The sequence below is a fragment of the Mytilus trossulus genome, chromosome 2, assembly GCF_036588685.1.
Source record: "Mytilus trossulus isolate FHL-02 chromosome 2, PNRI_Mtr1.1.1.hap1, whole genome shotgun sequence".
Lineage (NCBI taxonomy): Eukaryota > Metazoa > Mollusca > Bivalvia > Mytilida > Mytilidae > Mytilus > Mytilus trossulus.
The window spans coordinates 69,278,774-69,302,616 of record NC_086374.1 but is presented as its reverse complement, the minus strand read 5'-3'; the positions used below and the strand labels follow the sequence as shown (position 1 = coordinate 69,302,616).

Sequence of the window (23,843 nt, the reverse complement as noted above, 5' to 3'; positions counted from 1 at the left end):
TCTATCCGTTTCTAATCAGATTTGCGCCTAAAAAAACTGGTTGGTTCATCAGCTTCAAAAGACTTTTGCCAATCGGCTTCAGAAACCCGAATATTAAGACCGCACTCTCAAAGGAAAGCGGCGGCACTGACTCATTTGACGAACATATATTTTATTTATTGTTATGTTTTTGAATCTCAAAATTTACTAAGAAAAAAACTCGGAAGAATTTGGATCTGGATCAAACCTTACTAAGTGTGAGTAATAAAATCCTAATAGATACGAGTTTTAAATTATTGTACGCAAAACTACGCTCAAATCAAATAGATGTAATAATATATCTTGTCAATCTTGTATTCATGCACAGAGGTTAATGAGGGTTCTAGCAAACTAGAAATTGGCATGATTTGTTAAAGACGTCATAACAAATATTTCAAAAATAAATGATATATTGGGGGAAACTGTCCAATAAAGCAGCTAATTGTTCTTTCAATCGCACTAAAAACATAATGTAAACTCAATGGTGTTCCTTGAAACCTGTATTCGGAAATGAAAAAAATACTGTCTAAACATCTTTTGGAAATATACCATACTTTACAAACACGAAAAAAATTATAAATCATACATATAACAACAGAAAAAACAATGAATAAGATTTATTGTCAAAACGTTAATTCACTTCTTTGTATTTACCAAATTGAATGTTCTACATGACCTATACCTCTATATCACCACTCATTTTCCTTGGTCCATATTAGTCATAACAGAAAATATTGGATCTTGTAAATGTGCGTGAACACACACAAATACTACAATGATATTTTGATGTTTACTGCTGTAAATTTCCTGAGGCTCAAATGGACGTCTGGTTGTAGACATTTCCATATAGGTTATTGTCTGTTGTTTAAAGTGTGTGTGAATATTAAAGTAAACTAAGGGGTATGTACCCAGCAAGAGTTATCCTTGCTATATTGGCTTAAAAGTAAAATTTTGTTGCATTTAATCATGTTGTTCTGTTTAATGGGTTACTATGCAGCTCTTTATTTTAATTTAATCGCAGATTGATTTAAAAGCAAGGTTTACTGACAGGTGTTCTGTGATATAAAGTAATTATTGAAAAAGAGACAACAATATGTGGATATTGTGCCTAAATGTTCTTTATTCTTAGCAAGCTTAAGCCTTGCTAGGTATAGATCTGTTAATATCAGAGTTGTACAATTATTTTGCAAATTCTTCTTAGCATATAGTTTTGCCAATGTTGGACATGGGTGAATTCCGTCTATGTATACTTTGTGGTCTACGTAATATTTAGTTCTTTGTCTGAAACATTGTTTGACGTAGAACGTTGGTGGTGAAGTTGAGCGAGGTGTAGCGATTCAGTATGGTCTTAACTGTTTTAACGACTGTTTTATCTGCCTCCTCTTGGTTATTGTTTAAATCTATTTTACTTTGTCTGGCTTTTGTCGTTTCTTTCAGGTTTTTGTTGTTATTGTTCCTGATAAGCAAATTTAGGTAATAAATATGATGTTCTAGTCTAGTAGGATGTTCTAAAAATGCTTCTGTAGGATTTGGGTGGTCGTTTATGTCGTTTTAAGCTACAATACAACAGGCGGACTCTCAAGTATAACACTTGTGCGTTGATAACGTGCCTGTATTTGTGCTTTTCATTCTGACAGACGGTTTGCTATATCATCAATCTAACTTTAACTTTCTGGAATATCGTGGGTCAGCTGTATGTGTTTGTCAATTTTTGTTGTGAGGTTGCAAGTTCCAATCCACAAGAATATTATAGCTTTCATGAAGTTAATATGTTTATAAATATTAAGAAGTAAAAACTAAATAAAAAAAACTTTTAAGAGCAGTGCAAAATATTAACATCAGGAAGAAGACCTGCAGGTAAAGGGCAACTACAATATATATAATTTAAGAAAAAAGACAAAATCAATTGAAAGTAGAGGCAAGAGCCAAACGAAGAAATTAGGCAGGTGCAAAGAACTTAATGATATTTTTAAAGGGGAGCTTTTTTCCGATTATTTCACACCTGCAATAGGTGCATATTAAATATCTGAAATAGATGACTGTTATGTAGTTATTTTCTGCAAATTTCAATGAATTTGACAGAAAATGTTTAGAATTGTGTTTGAAGAAGACTGTTTCTGGGAATCTGCCTGAGAAACTGATGGGAAAATTCTTACTTATTAAATATATTTGTCATTCACTGACATAAACTCATGCATAAGAGAAACTGTGCATTGAATTATTATTATGCTTATAGAAAAATATGAATGGGGAAACAAGTATTGTTTTTTTTTTGTGATATTAAATACATACAATATTGACCTAAGCCCATCAACTTTTCCTTTAGTTATTTATGCTTGAATTGAAAGATTTTTGTGAAATTAAAGCATATGTTAATATTCTGGTTTTTTTTTTTGTATTCTGTCCTTCATTGTAAACTCATAAAAAAATACTGAATTCCGAGGAAAATTCAAATCGGAAAGTCGCTAACCAAAATGCAAAATCAAAAGCTCATTAAACAAATGGATAAGAACTGTCATATTCTTTACCTTACACAGACAGTATATTTTTTTTCGAAAGATGTTTTGATCGCTATAACCACTTAATGAACAAGTGTATTGTCATTGGGACTATTGGTCGAGGCGAATCCGATTTCAATAGTTAAATGTGAAGGAACAACAAACTTGCTATTTCCTTCATAACCAGATAATAGACAGGGTTAAACTATTTACTGCCATACATTTATAGTAAGTGACTGATTTTAATAAAACTCCCTATTGTTGTAAACAATTCATCTGTTGACATTTTTATCTACAAACATATATATTTTTATAATACAAAACAAACAATGAACACCTTTGAAGAAAACAATTTTACATTGCGCAAACTTATTGATCCTCATTGATGCCTGATTTACCCTAAGGGCGACTGAGGAATTGAAATAGCCTTCGTTTTCTTTCAATCGACAGTTAAACCTTTTGAGGTGTCCGTTTGACTCTTCGGGATGTACAAACACCCAACTAAGTCCAGTGAGAATGGAGACACTAAATATGATGCCCCAAACAAAGAGTGCCACTCTCTCTACATAAGAACTGTTACAACAACACTTTGAGTGGTCTTTGTGATTTGTTCTGAAGCATAATGTCTGTCTCCATTCAATGTATTTGCCACAAGACGTTCATTTACTAACAATCAATGAGTTATTGACTTACATTTCGAAATAAACAAATAATTTCAAACAACTATTATTATAGCATGCTATTACCTTGTTTAATTTGTTCAATCACTCGCTTATACTACGTGTATTATACGTTGCACCTTTTAAAACACGATTTTCAATTGTTTTGTTGTCTTTGGTTGTAGATTTGGGTTCTTTAAGGTGATATAACTCTATAAGCGCGTATGTACTGTTCCAGCGCTCGGATGATACCCTGTTACCTATTCGTTACTTGTTCGCTTATAAAACGTTTGTTGTACGTTGCACCTTTTAGAAAAGGATTTTCAATTGTGTTGATATCTCTGGTGGTAATAATGTAATCTAAGAGATTAAATGACCCTATAAGCGCGCATGTACCCGTTCCAGCGCTCAGTTAATACCCTGTTACTTATTCGTCACTTATTCACCTATAATACGTTTGTTATACGTTGCAACTTTTAGAAAAGGATTTTCAATAGTGTCCGTGTCTCTGGTGGTAAACATGTGCTCTTAGAGATGCAATAACCCTATAAGCGCGTATGTACCTGTTCCATCGCTCGGTTAATACCCTGATACTTATTCGCTGATAATACGTTTTTTGTACGTTGCACCTTTTAGATAAGGATTTTCAATTGTGTTAATGTCTCTGGTGGTAATAATGTGTTCTTAGAGATGCAATAACCCTATAAGCGCGTATGTACCCGTTCCAGCCCTCGGATAATATCCTGTTACTTATAATTATTCGTTCCTTATTCGCCTATAATACGATTTTTATACGATACACCTTGAAATAACTCGTTTTTCAATTATGTTGATGTCTCTGGTGGTAATAATGTGTTTTAAGAGATGAAATAACCCTATAAGCGTTTATGTACCATTCCAGCGATCGGTTACTAGTAATACCCTGTTACTTATTCGCTGATAATACGTTCGTTGTAGGTTGAACCTTTTAAAAAGGATTTTCAATTGTGTTCATGTTTCTGGTGGTAACTCTTTTATTTATAAAAAACTTAAAAGAGATTATAAACTAGAATCTTATCTGAATACATCTAATTTTCAGATAAGGAGATTAATCACTTATTTCAGAATAAGTGATCACTCCCTCTTGATTAAAAAGGGGAGATATTTTAAAACCCCAATAGAGGAACGACTTTGCCATAAATGTAAAATTATAGAGGATGAGAAACATTTTTTACTCTATTGTGAGTATGATAAAACTCTAAGAAATAATTTTTTTTCATCGCATATGTATTGAAAATAATAACTTTAATAATTTAAACATGTTAAATGAAGAAGAAAGAATTAATTATTCACTAAATCCATCATCGCCTTTACAAACAAATAAGTTTAGGATCCTTTTTGAAAAAGTCATTAAAACTGAGGGCAGTGGACTTTTAACAGCTTGTTTGCTTTTTTTTAAAATTTGATGATGTTGTTATTAAGAATGTTTAATATGTATGTAAATATGTTTATTGTGTTGATATATGTTGGTCACAAACTGTAAAGTTTATATGACAATAAAATATTTGATTTGATTTGATTTTGTAACAATGTGTTCTTAGAGATGAAATAACCCTATTAGCGAGTATGTACCCGTTCCAGCGCTCGGATAATACCCTGTTACTTATTCGCTTATAATACATTTGTTATACGTTGCACCCTTTAGAAAAAAGATTTTTAATTGTGTTTATGTCTCTGGTGGTTATAATGTGCCAAAAAAACAAACCTATTAGCGCGTGTGTACCCGTCCCAGCGATCGGATAATACCCTGTTACTTATTCGCTCCTTATTCACTTTTAATACGCGAGATATACGTTGAACATTGAAATTCATCGATTTTCAATCGCGTTCATGTCTCCAGTGGCAACACTGTATTCTTAGAGATGAAATAACCCTATTAGCGCGTATGTACCCGTTCCAGCGCGCTCGGATAATACCTTGTTACTTATTCTTTCGCTTTTAATACGCGTAGTATACGTTGCACCTTAAAATTAATCGCTCATCAATTGTTTTCATGTCTCTAGTGGTAATTATGTGTTCTTATATGTGAAAATAACCCCAGTAGTGCGTATGTACCCGTTTCAGTGCTCGGTTTTTACCCTGTTATATTTCATTCGTTCTTTTTTATGCTTTTATGAAAGGGTCTTTTATAGCTTCTGATTGTATCTCGTATACCTGACATATTTCTTCTCTATTTCACGGGTGTCAGCTTTGGGATAAATTATCTGTATCGAAGCAAGTCAAAGTCATTTGTTTTAAATAAATGGATGAGTAAATATTTGGCGAGCGTTAAATGGGCCGAGTGGAGATGGATGCCATTTTAACATGCGAAGCTCCTGCTAGAGGAAGAAGATAAAGACTAGGTAACAGAGGTAACATAGTACTGGTAGTTACTTTCTCCTATTTTAATTTTCAACTTAACTTAGAGAATGATTTGAAGTAAAAAAAAAAACCAAGTTCTTCGATTTGAAGACATGGAATAATCAGAGTCTTACAAATAAGGTACGATCATTTTTACAAATTTCATTTGAATTCTATGCCAATATAAAAGTTCAATTGTTTATAATACCATTTACACTGTTGATTTTCAAAACTACAATTTAAAATTTATTATCTTCAGTACTTGGCCGTTTTAAGTACTGGTATATCTAACATTTTATAGAAGAACTGTTTGATAATTATGTCTTTATCAAATTCTAGGAAATTCAAAGAACAGAAAAATTCTGAGAAATCACTTCAGTTAATTTTGCCTTCTTTATAAATCAGATAATGAAATAGAAGGCATATAACTCAGTGATCCAGATGATATATTCCGTTTGCTATGTCAGAGGAGGGAAATAGGAATAAATGTACTGAGTCAGATTTAGAGGAGGAGTATACTGCTGTTCCATCTGCATCTTTCTCATTCATTCTCAACTCTGCAGAATGGTTGAAAATAAAACCAGATGAATCCCTTGTAAGAAGACATTTTGCCAAACAGTAGACAAATATTTTCTCTGAAAGAATTGAGAGATTTATCCAATCCTGTGTATTGTGCTTCACCTGTAATCGTATAGCAAGGAAAGACACAAGAAAAAAGAATGCAGCTTTCTTTTATGGCAAAGCAAAATGCACCTTTGACAAATGCTTGTCACTTGTATTTACCATACAGAAAAAAACATCAGATACAGACCTAACTGTAGATGTGAATGTAGACATACCAGGCGATGTTAGTCGTCCAAGAAATGAGCGTCGTAAACGACATCTATCTGGAGAGGAGAGGAGTACAAGGCAGAAGCTAGCAAACTTGGCTCAAGCAATCTCCACTATCAAACACTTAGAGAAATGAGTGAAGCAATATATTCTGCTGTCAATATAACCCAGGCATCTGCGAAGGCAGTGCTTCGTAACCTGGTATATGAAAGCAATTTAGCCAAAAAATTGGATGCTGATGATTAAAGAGATCTTGTTATAACAAAAGAAGTAATAAAGGATAACTATGAATCTCCTAACATCGCAGGATACATTCAACTTCTGTCCTATTCGCCATTTGTTGCTGAATATATGCTTCAAAGAAGACCAATTGAAAATATTTCGAGAAAAAGTGAAATTGGGTGAAGGTGAACTGTATTTAAAGGCAACAGGGTCAGTTGTTAGGAGGACAAATAACAAGGAGAAGGCAGTATTTTATTATGCAGCTGTTGTTAAAGGCACATAACCGAAGGATCCGCCAATTCCAATTTGGGAAATGTTGAGTAATAAAAAAAACCTCAACTGCCATAATGCTGGGCCTGTCTAAATTGAAGCAAGAGTGCATACGATTGTTTCACAGGTGGAAACCCTCTGCGCGTCGAAGTTGATTTCTCTTGGCCATTGAATAATTATCTTTAACTAAGAAAGCATTGCCTCATATCTAAATAGAGCTTGGAATGTAGCTACCAACAAAGGTCCTAATGAAACTTTTACTAAGTTTCAAAATTAACACCTGATAGAGGGTTAGGGGATTTTTTTACATATGTTTTTGGACTGTCGAAATGCTTCAACTTTATAGACAGCTTCTACACTGTATGAGGACATTTGTTTGGTATGTCAAAGTGAATATGACAGCGAAAATGTAAATACAGCATTGGACAATTTTAATCAGAAAATTAGAAATCTCCTTCTCCTGGAGAAATTAATGATTTAGAGACGGACTTGAAGGATGAAGAGGAACCTGAGACAGTGTCAGCACAGAGAGCTATAAAAGCATCATCACCTTTTCATAAACATTTTGCACAAATTAGGATGAAAAAAAAAGTCTCAAACACAGATACTATAAAACCAAATGTGTATTATTGTCCTCAAGTACAGGACTTACTAGAATCCTATTTGTACTGATTTCCTTTGGGGAGTTGACTTTTGTTAGTTACAGAAAGTGCCAGTCAATTGATAACAAGAGACACTAACTGCTATGTGGAAAATTGGTTTAACATTGTAAAAAACACTATACTGAAGAAGAAGCTTCATCGCCCTGCTGGAGTATTTCTTCGGCACTGGCATTAGAGGTAGAATTAGAGAATGCCTTACAACCATGAATGATGCCAAGATTAAGAAGGAAAAAAGAGAAAAAAACAGTAATAAAATAGAATAGGATGTTATAGACAACATGGAAGAGAAGTGGCAAAGAAAAAAACCAAGAGAAACAACCTCTAAGTGTTTATCTCCGACGTCTAAAATACCTGGCCCGAAAATAAAAAAGGGGAAAACTGACAAACCTAAATCGAAACAATTTGAAAAGAAAAGGGAATCCTCAGAATCAGATAGACTTCCACCACTATATGAAAGCAAGAAATATAATGAAAAGAAGTCGTGTGATTCAAAACCGAGAGTCTGCATTCATGAAAGGGTCCAGAAGGAAAATTGAAAATGAAGATCCAAACATACCATGTGCTCAACATGGATTAGTCAACAAGAGTAATAACTGTTGGTTAAACTCTATGCTGCAAGCAATGAAACATGTTAATGAATTCATCCAACCAAACGCATCTTCAGGTATATATAATATATATATATAATACGATATATATATCACCATTTAAATTCAGCTCTTAAGCGTATATATATATATTTCTCTAATTCTTCGTCAATTTATCCCTTTCTGCACCCATTGTGTAAAAATTTTTAATCAACGTGTGGTTCGTTTGATCTCAGTACTTCATTGGTTAAAATCCAATTATGACGTTGAATTTTCTTGCTTTCCTTTGAAATTCCTATTGTGACGGCATGAAAAAAGGCGACCATGCCTGATGACGTCACACATAATCGGATTTAAACCAATGAAGTACTGAGATCAAACGAACCACACGTTGATTAAAATTTTTAATACATTGGGTGAAGAAAAGGATAAATTGACGAAGAATTAGAGAAATATATATACGCTTAAGAGCTGAATTTAAATGGTGATATATATATATAAAGTAAGTTTGGTGACGTTAAATCCAATGCCTCGTGAAAAAACATCTTTTTTTAACTCAACTTACATGGTAGGTGGCCTGTTGCTTATTTTTTTCACTGGTGCAGTGCCAATTCTCCTGTAACCCCTAATTACAGGAATATTGTAATGTTTTAGTTTATGCGTTCTCGTCTGTCTATCTACGTGGGTTAAGGTTTTGCTTTTTGTCCATGGATTTATGAGTTTTGAACAGCGATATACTACTGTTGACTTTATTTACCGATACTTATATCGTAAACCTTTAACTTTTCAAGTAACAGTAGACGATGTAGGTAAAGTATATAAAAATTATGTTTCTCTTTCTCTTTCCCGATGATGGAACTGGATCTGCAATACTACGAAGTGTACAAGGTAAACTAATTAGAATGGACATTGTCATTGGTTTTTCTTGATAGTTGACAATACAATACATCGTATTCGACACAAATACTAGATATTCAAAGAGGAACAACTTTATTTTATAACAAATTAACAACTAAACATACAACTATGGCAAAAATAAAAAATCTTGATAACATAACGGGAATATCGTAGTGTGAGGAATTTAAACGCTTTAATAAAAATATCGCCATATCTTGAAATAAATGAAACGAAAAGTGGTCATCAAACAGTAAAACGTAAGAAACAATGGATATAAAACATTGGGAATAATACTATAAATAGCTAGTTCTAACCTCTTTTTTTGAACTGTCAGAATAATCTGTCATGGATGTGTAATGAATAGTTCAAGACTGTTCTAGTGTAGATATGATAATATTTTTTTGATGGTAGAACTGTAAGTACCAGTTCTGGTGTAGATCTAATTTTAGACGGTGTACTGTTTGTCATAAAACATGTTGATGTTTGAACAATGACATATATCATGCCTGGGAATAATGATAATACTTTGCTCATATCAAAATTTAAATGATCTTAAACAACAATCCATTACAGATTTATTTGATATTTGCTGTCCTAAAATTTAAAATTAATTTTAAGTCAAAATATTTATACATCTACAATTTATCTACCTCGTGTACAGTTCTGATTATTTGTCCTATTTTGGTTTGATCAGCTCCAACGTTTGTAGATGATTCTGGATGACTCGTGCATCACTTAAAAGACATTAATTTGCAATACGCATCTATTTCAATAAACTTACTTCCTTTATTTATCATTTAAATCTTTTTCGTCCAGGTTATTTGTCAAATAGTGGTGGTTTGTATATAACCAGCCATTTCTGATGTTGATATGGAATTCAAAACACGTTTTATTTTGCTTAATCGCCTCGTTTTAGAGTATGTCCGCCCGCAAATTGCATAAACATTGACGTGTCTCTATGCAGTCTGTTGCAGTATCGAAAAAGTCGGAACTGCTTTCTTGGCAAATAAATTGTCAAAGACGTTGATTTTAGTACTGATTTCTGCAACTTCGGTCTCCATTGAGAATTATATTATGTTCATGCGTATTTGGCCAATTTTGTTCTCTGTAGCAGTCGGAGCTGTCCAATACGGTCACTTCGAATTCAAAATTGTCTGTAAAGGACAAATGCATCCTTGCTGAATGAAAACCTGCTGATCTATAAACCTTCTTTTACATCAGTATTTTCTATCGAGGATGTGGTGGGTTTTTTTTCCTGGTAATCATGTATTGTAGCATCTTTTATCAGATACTAAAAGTGAAATATGTTTCTACCTCTTTCTTTGTGTATCTGTATTATCCTTCTAGTAGTGATGGCAATAAATGCGGGTCTGGTTGACTAAGGAATTATGAAATCAACAAGAGTCTGACTGTATACATGTGTAACTATTTCTTCTATTTTTTCCCATATATTTTGATTCATAGTCCGTTTTCATGCCAATACGTATACATTAGCTAAACTATATATAACCTTTAACAACGAACATTTATAGAAAAAATTGTAATGTTTCAAGGAACTCATCCTGAAATTTTAGGTTTTTACGTTAGAATTTCAGAATCAATATTCTGTGTCGCGATTTTCATTAGAAGTGTAACATCAATGAATACAATCGACAACTTTGGTCCAGAATAATTCTGACGCTGATCCATCTTCTGACCATACCATACAATTCGTATTGTTAATTACGTTATAAATTGATTCATTTAAGGATTTAAAGCTTATGTCTTTTAATATAACAGGTATAATAGCCAAATCTCCTCTGGAAATCCCAATATGGTTTGCAATATCTAACTGAAACTTACACCACTTGTCTCTTGCAAAATTATCGGACAGTATAAGAAGAAATGTTCTACTTGCTTCAATGTTTTCTGTTATGTGATCTGAAAACACTGTCCCTAGTCGGAAATCACGATCCCGTATACAAAGCTGTAAATGATGCAGGGTCTCAAGTTTGGGAATCAAGTGTTGTTTTACCCAATCGAGGTCGTTATAACTATATACTACGAAACTATCATAGATATATCCTTTGTTTGATATCAGGTTATAACAATCTCTCCTCGATTTACACCGATACAGTTTAAGTTTTATTTGAAATCGAAATATATAGCATATAAACGATGTCACCAATATTGTAAAGAGAGCCATCAACGATGGTATAATATATGTAACTAAACACGGAAATGTCCGCATTGGATGATATTCCAATACTTTAGAATTTGAAATAGAACATCTCCATACGTGTTTGTCTGTTGTTATGTTTTTTGCGGAAGTAGTATCCATCCATTGTCTTAGCCATGCCTGTCCACAGGTACAGGAAAACGGATTTCCCACTAACAATAGTGTTTTTAAAGATCCTTTCCCGTTTTTCCATGATTCAGGAAAAGATGTTTTGTTGATTAAAGAAATACGATTGCCACGTAGATTTAAGATACTCAAATATTTTATTTCATTAAAAGTGTCACTATCTTTCCAAGATGATATTCTATTTGAAGCTAAATTAAGTTTTTCCAACACGGGGAAAATAGTTTGTTTGAAGGTTGGTAAATTTCCAATTTTGGCATTTTTTAGTCTGAGTTCCTTCAATCGTTTCAATGGTTTAAAAATTTGAAACCAGTGAAATTCGGATAACTGAAATCTAGTATTAGACAGGTCAAGAAATTCCAATTGATTGCAATTTAAAAAAAGTGATTCTGGATGAAATCTTTCAATATTATATTCATTAAAATACAAAATACTAGTGACGGAAAACGTCAGTTTTTTCAGAGATTTACTACTAAAAGCCTCAGGTTCTATCCTTTGAAGATGGGTTCCAAGTCGATCCAAATTTAATACTTCCAAGGATCTCAGCTTTGAAAAGGTGTTGTTGTTAAGTAAACGAAGAGATAATTCCATTAGATGAAGAGTTCTTAAATTATCCAAACATGCAAAAGAAGTAAATAAAGAGTTTATATTACTGTAACCTAAATCAAGTCGTTTCAAATTCGGAAGAAAGCTTTGGTTTCCATTGCAAAAATTAGGGACCTTAGAAAACCATGTACCAGAGAGTGATAACGTCTCTAAGCTTGGTAATCCTGCAAAGTTATAGCTGAAGTCAGAAATTCCTGTCCATGACAAATCTAGTATTCGTAAGTGGATCAATTGCCTGAAAACTTCACCATCTAGAGACTTTATAAAGTTGTGATTAAGATAAATCTCAGATATGTGTGTTGATATAAGCCCGGCAAACATGTTCATTGGCAAGTGTGTCAATTCCATATGTGTTAAATACAGTCTTTCTATTCTTGAAACAGACATAGTATGTAAACTTTCAGCAATAACTTCAGAAACAAGTCCATTGTTACCGGACAAATCAAATTTAATCACTTTATTTAACCCTTTGAAAGCATCTTTACTTATGAGTTGTATCATGCAATTTTTCAATATCAGAATTTTAACTGAACTGTTTTCCACGTTATAAAACGTTTCTCCGGTTACATTAGAAAAAATACCATTTTGTATAGTAAGATTGTTGATATAGCTTGGAATAAATGGTATTCTGTTCATTGTTTTATTCCCATCACATACAAATGAATTCTTTAGTATTTTGCAGTATGCCGGAATTTTATTTGTATTTACACTTTCGTTTTGATAAAACGTTCTTCTTGTACAAGTGATAAACATTATCAAATAGAATGCGTAATAGTACCATATTAGGAAGTAAATCATCTTAATCATATTAATCGTTTTATAAATTGATAATATTATGCACTATATTCTCCGTCTATACGTTCTCTTCATTCTCTGATATTGGGTCTATACCTAAAATTAGAAGAATGAATTATAATATATTTTTATCAATACGAATCTGTCTGTCTGAATCAAATCCCAGTTGATTTCTCTTGTTTTAATTGAATCCTCCTTTTTTGTTTTTTTGTTGGGGTTTTTAAGCGTTGACCGAAGTTCCAAATTTTGCGCGCAGTCAACGCTTTTTGAACCCTTTACAATTACTAAAAGAAGCATTCAATACATATAATTACAGGTTTTAATTAGAATCACGAAGACACGATTTCTAACAATTTTTTTTCTATTATTTAATTGTGCACTTCATTCTGTAAGATCGTCACGTTAGGTAAAGTGCGCGACCAAATCGGACCGCGTTTTATCGTGATTTGATCGGGCTTATTTAAATTGTGACCACTTTTTCGAGTGAATATGACCAAAAATTTAAACAAACAGACTTAATTTCTGACAAGATGTGGAATATAAGCTTGGGCCTCGTAGACATTCATCAATTCCAATGGAAGTATATGACAAAGATGGTGAGATTGTTAGTGACGAACAGGTTGTTTTAGAAAAATGGAAAACAGATTTTCAAAATATATAATATGGATAATTCAGCAGACGATTTCGATGGTAACTTCCAAAATTTGCCTCTAGTCATAAAGTTTTATTAGAAGAAAGAATGCTTGATCCTTTGTTTATTGAAAATGAAGAGTTGAATTCAGCTATAACTATAGATGAAATTAGGCGACTTGTCTCAAGAACAAAAAACGGTAAATCGTGTGGAATTGATCATATCCCTTAAGAAGTACTGAAGACAGAAAACGTTATCGCCGTCCTATATTCTATGTTTCAACTAGTTTTCGACACGAGCATTGTACCATCATTATGGCACCAGGCCATTATCTGTCCGATACTTAAAGACAAATCATCAGATAAACGCATTCCACTACACTATCGAGGAATCAGTTTGTTGTCATGTGTTTCGAAGCTGTACAGTGGATTTATAAACAATAGAGTGTTTTATTGATCTAAAAAAGGCTTTTGATTTTGTAGATCGTGATATGTTGCTGTACAAACTGTTGCTTAATAATATTGATGGGAAAATATATAACTCAATTAAAAGTTTATATGTGCAAACAACCGCAAGTATTCGATTAAACAATAAAATGTCCGATTGGTTTTTATGTAACTCTGGTGTAAAACAAGGTGATAATTTATCTCCGATATTATTTTCTGTTTTCATTCATGATCTTGTTGATGAAATCAACCAACTTTGACTTGGCTTTAATATTGGAGAATCAAAATTGTCTTTACTTCTATATGCGGATGATATTGTCTTGATGGCCGAGAATGAATTTGATATGCAAAAGATGCTAGATAACTTACATGATTGGTGTTAAAAATGGAGAGTCTTAATTAATACAGACAAGTCAAAAGTGGTACACTTCAGAGCATCTCGCAAAAAAAGGATTGAATTTCAGTTCAGAATCGGAGGGAACATCTTGCAAATTACAGACACACAGAAATACCTTGGAGTTATTTTCAACGAGAAAAAAGATAATACATCGAATGCTGAAAATCTTTCTGCAGCTGGTGGAAGAGTACTCGGAGCTGTTATATCGAAGATACACAGTTTAAAAGAATTTGGTATAAAGACTTATGAAAAACTGTATGTCTCTTGTATTGTGCCAATACTCGACTAATGTTCTTCAGTGTGGGGTTTTAAAGACTTAAATTGTGTAGACACTTTTCAAAACAAGGCCATACTATACTTTTTGGGAGTTCACACGTTTGCTCCAAAGCTGGCTATCAATGGAGATGTTGGATGGCTACCTTCAAAAGAACGTCGCTGGTGTAATATGGTTAGATATTGGAACCGATTGATAGATATGGACAATAGTAGACTTTGTAAAAGGGTGTTCCTGTGGGACTACGAACAATCTACGAACAATTGGTCATCTAATGTAAGAACAATAATGTCTTTAGTTGGTATGGATGATAACTTTCAACAAATGTTAAAATGCGATGTCAATAGCGTCAGAAACAATCCTATGGATATATGTGCAACACAATGGCATACAAACTTATCTAACTTTCCGAAACTACGTACATATAGAACTTTTAAATCAACATATTCAACAGAAACGTATGTTAAACAAAATTTAAAACGTAGAGAAAGATCAGTACTGGCCCAGTCTAGATGTGGTATTCTTCCGCTAAGATTGGAAACAGGACGTGTTGTTGGTGAGCCAGAATATCAACGGATATGTAAAATGTGCGACGCCGGACATGTTGAAAATGAACTACACTTTCTGATTGAATGCCAGTTTTACAATGTACTACGTATTCAATTATTCTCTGGACTTAGTGAAACCGAATTAAATTTAAATAACAGTGAAAAGTTAAATTTATTATTGTCATAATATCCTCGAAAAACAGCTCGATTCTTAGAACATTCATTTACAAAACGCAGACAACACTTATATTTAAATAATTAACATGTATATAAAATTCCTGATGACAATCTGATTTATAAATATATAGTATCTATTTGAAGTGACTTATAGGTCCATTGGGCCGGGTGTAATTTAATTGAAATATTTCAATATTGTACATAATTTGTTATACACAATGTCACTATAATAAACATATTTGTATTGTATTGTATACAAGGTATATTAGTATTTGAAAGAAAAAATATATTATCATTCTGACATTGTTTTTCGCCAAAAAAAAAAGGTTAAATTTAGCCTTACAATGCTTTTATTCTTAAATACAGAATAAAGCCATTTTCACACAAATACCAATGCAAATGTGGACGGGAATGTAAACATGCTTGACCTTACAGTGACATATAGTTGTTAATGGCTGTGTCATTTTGGTCTCTTGTGGACAGTTTTCTCATTGGCAATATTACGACATCTTCTTTTTTATATGGAAACTATATATCATAAGATATTCAGACAATTTAAAAAATATTTTTCTTGCATGGATAACGACATTTTGAGACTAAATTCATTTCTTCGTGTCCGAGCTTATTCGATTGCGTCTTTGTTTCATCGAGTGATGCCTCACATTTCGTATTGTTAAAATTGTTATATGTTGGTGTATTTACGTTTAAGAACTATACAATAAAGTTTGCAATTAAGTAATTTCAAGGCACATGGTGTATTAACACTTGCATTATATTATCAGCTATCTGATATCTTCTGACGTCAGACTCGGACCTCTCTTGAACTGAATTTTAATGTGCGTATTGTTATGCGTTTACATTTTTGCATTGGCTTGAGGAATAGGGGGAGAATTGAATTCTCACAAACATGCTTACCTCGTCGCATTTTTACGCGGTCCTAAGTCAGGAGCCTCTGGCCTTTGTAAGGGTTGTATAGTTTTCACTTTTAGTTTTTTGTGTACAATTTGGAGTTTATTATGGTGTTCATTATCACTGTACTAGTATATATTTGTTTAGGGGCCAGCTGAAGGACGCCTCCGGGTGCGGGAATTTCTCGTTACATTGAAGACGTTTGTTGGAAACCTTCTGCTGTTGTGAGCTCTATAGTTCTACATTTTGTAAACACCGCTTTGTTAAAGATCAAGTAAGTTCTAAATGAACACTGAAAAATTGTTTTAGAACGCTTTCCGAACAGAAAATCTGCATTAGATTAAAAAAAAGCGTCGTTTTGATCAACGTAGTAATATGTTTTTGATGATTTATTGGGTATATATGATATTGTCCTTCACCTAATTACAGTTTTAAACTAGAAAAGTCATTTTTTAAAGTCCAGAATACCTTTTTTCTTATTCAAATTTTCTGTAAAAACATCCGGACGATTTCACAGTTGCTCCCGAAAAAATACTTTTTCAATGAGGAAAGATCTTACTGTTTTTCTTCTGATCATCAATTCACGTGACCATGAAAAGTGACCTAAGGTCAAGGTCATGACCTAGATTTTGACATTGGCTTGTTATCGGATAAACTCAATAACGGTGAAAGATGGCTGATAAAATGTATTGGAGAAAATGTGTGTCTTGTCGAGATCTACATTTGGTGTGTGGGTTCAAAATTATTGGACCAACTGTTATGGAACTAAGACACCAAAACTGTTTTTGGGGTCCAAAATGATGATTGGTTGCTTATAACTCAAAAGAGGTTAGAGATAGAAAAAAATTTTGAATTGCAAAAATTTCTGCATAATGAGATCTACAAAGTCAGGTCAAGGTCAGGTCCCTAGCGACAACATTAAACACCTTAGCAACCATATATTTTTGAGCTTAGAAGGCTATAGATAAAATAAATATGAAATTTTTAATATTTAAAATTTGTCCCTAGTAACGACATATAAGTCCTTACCACTCATTTTTAGCACTTATTTTTCTTAACATTAAATAGTATGAATAGTACATATGACATTTCTAATACTGGTAGTAATATTTTTATCCTTGGGAATGATTTTTGTCATTAGCAACCACTTGTTATGAACATAAAAGTAATCAGAAACCATATATTTTTTTTTAACTAAGAAGGCAATTAATAAAAGAAAAAAAGAAAGACCTTTCAATTGTTCATGAAAAATTAACTTTTTTATTTTTTATTGTATTCATTAACATGTTCCATATGGCACATACTTTGTTAAAATTATGCGGAAATGAATATTAAAAATTAACTTGTTTATTTTGAATTTTTAACCTAAGAGAAATTCTCTCAAAGGGTATAAGTCTTTTCCGGTCATAATTGTGTACATTTGAATCCGGTCAATTGTATAATTAGAAAAAGAAATACTTATATTTGCGATCTGTAATTTTTCATTTCGCCGTTGAACATAGACATATACCATAAATAGCGCAATTTCACAAAAGACAAGTTAAATGGAACACACATCTTCGTTAGCCAAGGGTTGCGATCCACTCCCGCTCTCTCCACCCTTGGCGGATTGAGATAACATTTCAGAAACACAAGGTAAGGATTTTTATTGGTTGCAGTCAAAAATCGCTGCATCCAATCAAAAAGCGCCTATATAAACATGATAATGTGTAAATATAGAAAGTGTTTGTAAACAATTACCACGTGTTTATTGTGCAAAAAGTCTTGACATCCCTAACATACGACTAATGATAACTTGAATGTTTTTAATCAACCAATATAAGTTCCTGTGTATGTTTCATGCACAAATGCATGAATGTTGACGTATATATTCATTTCCGGCTTTACCAAGATTGAAGAATCTACACGATTCCGTGTTTTTACCTCCAAATTGAAGAGTTAAAGTGCTACCATTGGTAAAGAATAATGTATTCGGAATGAGCGTGATTTTTATCTTCCGATAGATGGCGCAACATTGTTATCACAAATGTTGGCTCAATCCGCCAAGGGTGAAGAGAGCGGGAGTGGATCGTAACCCTTGGCTAGCGAAGATGTGGAACAGACAGAAGACTGTAAATTCATCGAAATTGTTAAGTTTAATGTCTATTATTAAATCAAAAATACGTCAACCACCAGACGAGCATATCAATATTTCAACTTACACTGCAAGCGTAGAAGTGAACATAGATTTTGTAATTTAAGGTATAAAGTTCAATTACCGTAGATACATGAACATCTATACTATTAAACGAGAAGACCTCATTTTTGGTGTCGCTTCTCCTCCTTCCACAATGAATTGATCATTGTGACAGTATGTCCTATAGGTACCATGCATAGTCGCATTTGTCATCCATTCTTATGATTATTCAGTTTCGGTTATTTTGGGAGAAAAACGGAAAAAAAGAAGTCCGAATATGTGTCCGTCATCACCCCGGCTTTTATTCATTGACAACTTCCTCTTCCGTTTATATTTCCAGAAGTTTGGTAAATTTACATTACATACCCTATATAATCATGTTTTATTTAAGATTCATTGCCTGAATCATTATATAAGAATGTTGTCCCAAGTGTAAACAATAACCCAGGCCATGTGAAAATAAACACACTCATTTTGGTCATTCACTTATCGTCACGTAAATAATGACACATGCATACCCTATAGGCTATATTATCATGTTTTATTTAAGATTCAAGCAAGCCATTTTCACATTGACTGAATCGTTATATGTTGTCCTAACGACCCAGGCTGTGTGAAAATATACACAATCATTTTTGTCATTCACTTATCGTCACGTAAATAACGACACGGGCATAGCCTATATAATCATGTTTTATTTAAGATTTTCGTTGTCCCAACTGTAAACAACGACCCAGGCCGTGTGAAAAAAAACACAATCATTTTTGTCATTCACTTATCGTCATGTAAATAAGGACACAGGCATAGCCAATATTATCATGTTTTATTTCAGATTCATGCAATAGATATAGGAAGATGTGGTGTGAGTGCCAATGAGACAACTCTCCATCCAAATAACAATTTAAAAATCAAACCATTATAGGTTAAAGCACGGCCTTCAACACGGAGCCTTGGCTCACACCGAACAACAAGCTATAAAGGGCCCCAAAATTACTAGTGTAAAACCATTCAAACGGGAAAACCAACGGTCTAATCTATATAAACAAAACGAGAAACGAGAAACACGTATATATTACATAAACAAACGACAACTACTGTACATCAGATTCCTGACTTAGGCAAGCCCTTTTCACATTGCCTGAATCGTTATATGTTGTCCCAAGTGTAAACAACGTCCCAGGCCGTGTGAAAATAAACACAATCATTTTTGTCATTCACTTATTGTCACATAAATAACGACACGGGCATAGCCTATATAATCATGTTCTATTTAAGATTCATGCAAACCATTCGCGTTGTCCCAACTGTAAGCAACGACCCAGGCCATGTGCAAATAAACACAATCATTTTTGTCGTTCACTTAATGTTGTCCCAAGTGTAAACAACAACCCAGGCAATGTGAAAATAAACACAATCATTTTTGTCATTCAATTATCGTCACATAAATAACGACACAGGCATAGCCTATATAATCATGTTTTATTTAAGATTTAACGACACAGGCCCAATGAAAATGAATAAAAAAAAATCTACAGAATGCATGAATTATTTTGATTTTTAGGTAAACTTTATTTTATTAGTGGAATCTATTTCGAGTGACTGTAGCTGTATTGTCTGTCTTCTGCCAATCTAGGCACACCTCCACAATAGGAGTAAAAAGTCAACTACATATAAAAAAAAAACGATCACACTATTGAAATATATACAGTTTTGATTCTACACTGTATTTTATGACACATACAAATATTTGTTTTCAGTAACCGCTTCGTCGCAACCTTACATATGTTGCAACATCTGACTTAAATTTTGATTGCCAAAATTTCCTACTAATCAACATTTTACTTCAACAAATCCTTTTACGAAACAAAAAGCATATCGATTATTCTGTATTCTGCATGTTTTATGAAACAAAAAGTATCTATTTATGAATATTGCGTAAAAAATATTTATGATTATTGCATAAAACTTCTCACACAGAACAAAGGGCGTATCATGCGCTCATGGTGCATTTGTTTACTTATATTTTTCTACCATGTAATTGCAACCACTTCACAACACAAAATTAGTTTCTTTTTATGTCAAACAAATGTTTTTAGAAGTAATTTATTACCTATAAAAAATACTTTTATTAACACAATATTTGTCCAATGAAGGGTATACTGTATGGGCATTCCAATAAAACTCTGTTTGCAATGTCTCCATCACATACAGAGAAAATTCCCACTTACAGAAAAACAATATACTTTCTAAACTTTTTAAATCCAATCTCATCATCAGAGACAACTCCTGCAAAAGTCCATTAAGCATTAAATACAATTTCATTAAGAAAAATAATACCAATAGTTGTATACTGATGTTCAAAAGTCATAATTTGATTGACAGAAAACAAATCTTGGTTACAAACTAAACCCAAGGAAAACACACCAACTATCTTAAAACCGAACTGCTTTTTAAAAACATAGAATATCTTTAAAGTCTTGAACTTTTTTTAGATGATTATCACAGAATGCCATTGACATGTCACCTGATGAAAGTCATTCACCAACTTGAACAAATCAAACACAATGGTATAAAAAGTTCCATAGCCATGAAAACATGGACCAAATCAAGAAATTTTGCAGAGATAATAGCAGAAGCTGATGAACTCCAACGACTTTTCAACTCAGATCTCCAAAACATTAAAGATCAGTTAGCAAAGGCAAAATCTGAATCATCACATTTAATTCATGACCTGAGTGAAGCAAGAGGTAATAACAAACATCTGAATGAAGAAATTACAAAACTTCAAAAAGAAATGGCTGATTTATCATTTCAAGATATAACAGATGAAATTACAGATATTCAAGAGAGTGAAAACCCACAAGCAGACAAATTATCTTCAGTCAATAAATCTGCATTACAAGATACACACAATAAATCCCAAGAAATGAAAGTTGTACTACCATCAAATGAAAAAATGAAATCTGCAGATATGGACACACACCCATAAACAAAAAAGTCGTCATATTTTTGCTCGATTTTATTTTCAATTGCAATTCCGTACAAACCATAGGGAATGGCTCTTCAGTACTTTCATTTTCAACACTTATTAAAGAACAATAATTTTTAGCAATTTTTTATTTTATAAAACTTCAGAAAGGACATGTAATTTTTGTGTTGTGTATAAATTAACGAAGATTTGATAATAATAAATATGATTGTAATTCAACTTTCTCATATGTTCTTATATGCACCAAACCAATACCTGGACATTTTAGCCTATATATAATGCACCACTAATTGTTGTCTCAACTGTTATGTATAATTAGTGGAGGTAAGACATCTCACAAGGTTGAAGAATTAGACCAGCCTTATTTTATTTACACACTGAATGCCATAATGGTATGACGTGCCTGTCTGTCACATGATCTTGACTTCAAATCCATGATTCATTAACTAAGATAAGTTTGATTCACATCTTAGTAACTATGTCCCTTTCGCAGTAGTTAGTAGAGATAAGTGAACTGTATTTGGTATGCAGAATTGGCAGGAGTTAATGTAAGATTGGCAGGTTTCTCATAACTTTCACCTCATTTTCACTATCCAGTGTTCAAGGTCATGTGACTTGCATGACATTTTGATAATTAGGTCAGTTTAATCAAAGAGGTAGAACAACAATATATGTTGGTTTATACATTCTAATTATAAGTACAGATACTGCTTGACTTCACCTTTTTTTCAAGACCAATCTTAATGAACAATACTTCACAAATTATAAACCTAAATGCAAATACCCGGGAAAGACATTGTATATTTTATGCTTCATTTACTTACCATTATAATGTAGGTTGTTATTTATCATCACTAAATAATTACAATATATGCTGAAGTGATGAAACATGTTAAAGGTAAGTTCAATGCTTTCATTTAATATGACACAATTCATTTTACAGTACAGTAACATGCCGAAAAAACACAAACCCCAAGAACAGACTCTACGACAAAAAAAGGGAATTAAAACGCAAAAGTAAATCCAACTCAGAGGCTATTGTTGTGGCACCAAACAGAAAAAGACCATACAGTGCATTAGGATCATTGATTGACTATTATTCCACAAACATAAAACTGCCTGAATTAATATAGTGACATTGGTAAATGCAATATAAATGTCAATGTTGCAAAGCACTTATGTGGAAAAATGAGATTCATAGTGGTCAACTAAATATAAATTCTAAATTTTCCACCTGTGGCACGCAAGGCAAAGTTGTACTGCCTGTTATTAAAGACCCACCACATTCTTTGCAAAATTTATTCATTTTGAATACTGAACAGGCAAAACATTTCAGGTTAAACATAAGAGCATATAACTCAAGCTTAGCATTTGCCCATTAGGTGTTCATGAAGATGTCCTTCCACATAATGGACCATACAATTTTCGTATTTGTGGTTCTGTCCATCATAGAATTGGACATTTATTTCTATCTGAAGGAAAAGCACCTAAATTTGCACAAATATACATACATGATACTGAAAATGAATTGTGTAATAGAATACAATGGAATGATTCCTTAAATAAGTCTGTGCTATTAACATTACAAAATATACTACACGACTGCAATCCATTCATTGACATTTTTTAAAATGCAGCAAAAATAATGCATGATGATCATAATGCATCACATCAAAATATTAAATTGGTATTACATGCAGATACCAGTAAAGACACACGGCGCTATAATTTACCAACAGCATCTGAAGTATTACTCATCATACCAGGTTCTCAAATGAAAGAACCAACAAACGGAGACATTGTACTTTACAAAAATTCATCAAATCACCCCAAGGGGTATGAAATCATACATATAAATGAAACTCACCCGAAATATGACCCTTTGCACTATGTTCTCTTTCTACCATATGGACATAGTGGTTGGACAATTGATAGTGGAAATGCTAATTCTCATAGTGGAAATGCTAATTTTCATGTAACAACAATGCAATTTTATGCATACCATCACATGCAGAGAGATAACTTTAACATTTTGCTTCGAGGAGGGAGATTACTACAACAGTATATTGTAGATTTGTTTGCAAAGATTGAGCAACTTAGACTAAATTATTGCTTTTACCACCAGAACGAATTACGAGCTGAACTATATCAGGGACTTAATGATGCTGTTCATGCAGGAGATGTTGATGGCGTCACAGTTGGCAGAAAAATTATTTTGCCATCATCTTCCACTGGAGGTCCAAGAAATATGTATAAACACTATCAAGATGCCATGTCCATAGTACGTCGCTTTGGAAAACCCGATTTATTTATTACTTTTACATGCAACCCGAAATGGCAAGAAATCGTTCATAGCTTACTTATAAATCAAACCCCAGCAGATAGACCTGATTTGATTACAAGAGTATTCAAACAAAAACTTCAAATGCTTCTTCATGACATTACACAAAACAATGTATTTGGCAAAACTATTGCTTATGTCTATGTGATTGAATTTCAAAAGCGTGGTTTACCCCACTCACACATTCTTC

At 32.9% G+C, this 23,843-nt stretch overlaps 1 protein-coding gene across 1 annotated transcript; it reads right to left on the bottom strand.

Moving 5' to 3' along the window:
- Positions 1–9,189: 9,189 nt before the first annotated feature.
- On the bottom strand, positions 9,190–12,855 carry LOC134707886 (toll-like receptor 13). The gene has a single exon (XM_063567996.1). It carries the CDS (start codon positions 12,775–12,777, stop codon positions 10,660–10,662), a length of 2,118 nt encoding a protein of 705 aa, XP_063424066.1. The 5' UTR covers positions 12,778–12,855; the 3' UTR covers positions 9,190–10,659.
- Between the last annotated feature and the right edge of the window lie 10,988 nt (positions 12,856–23,843).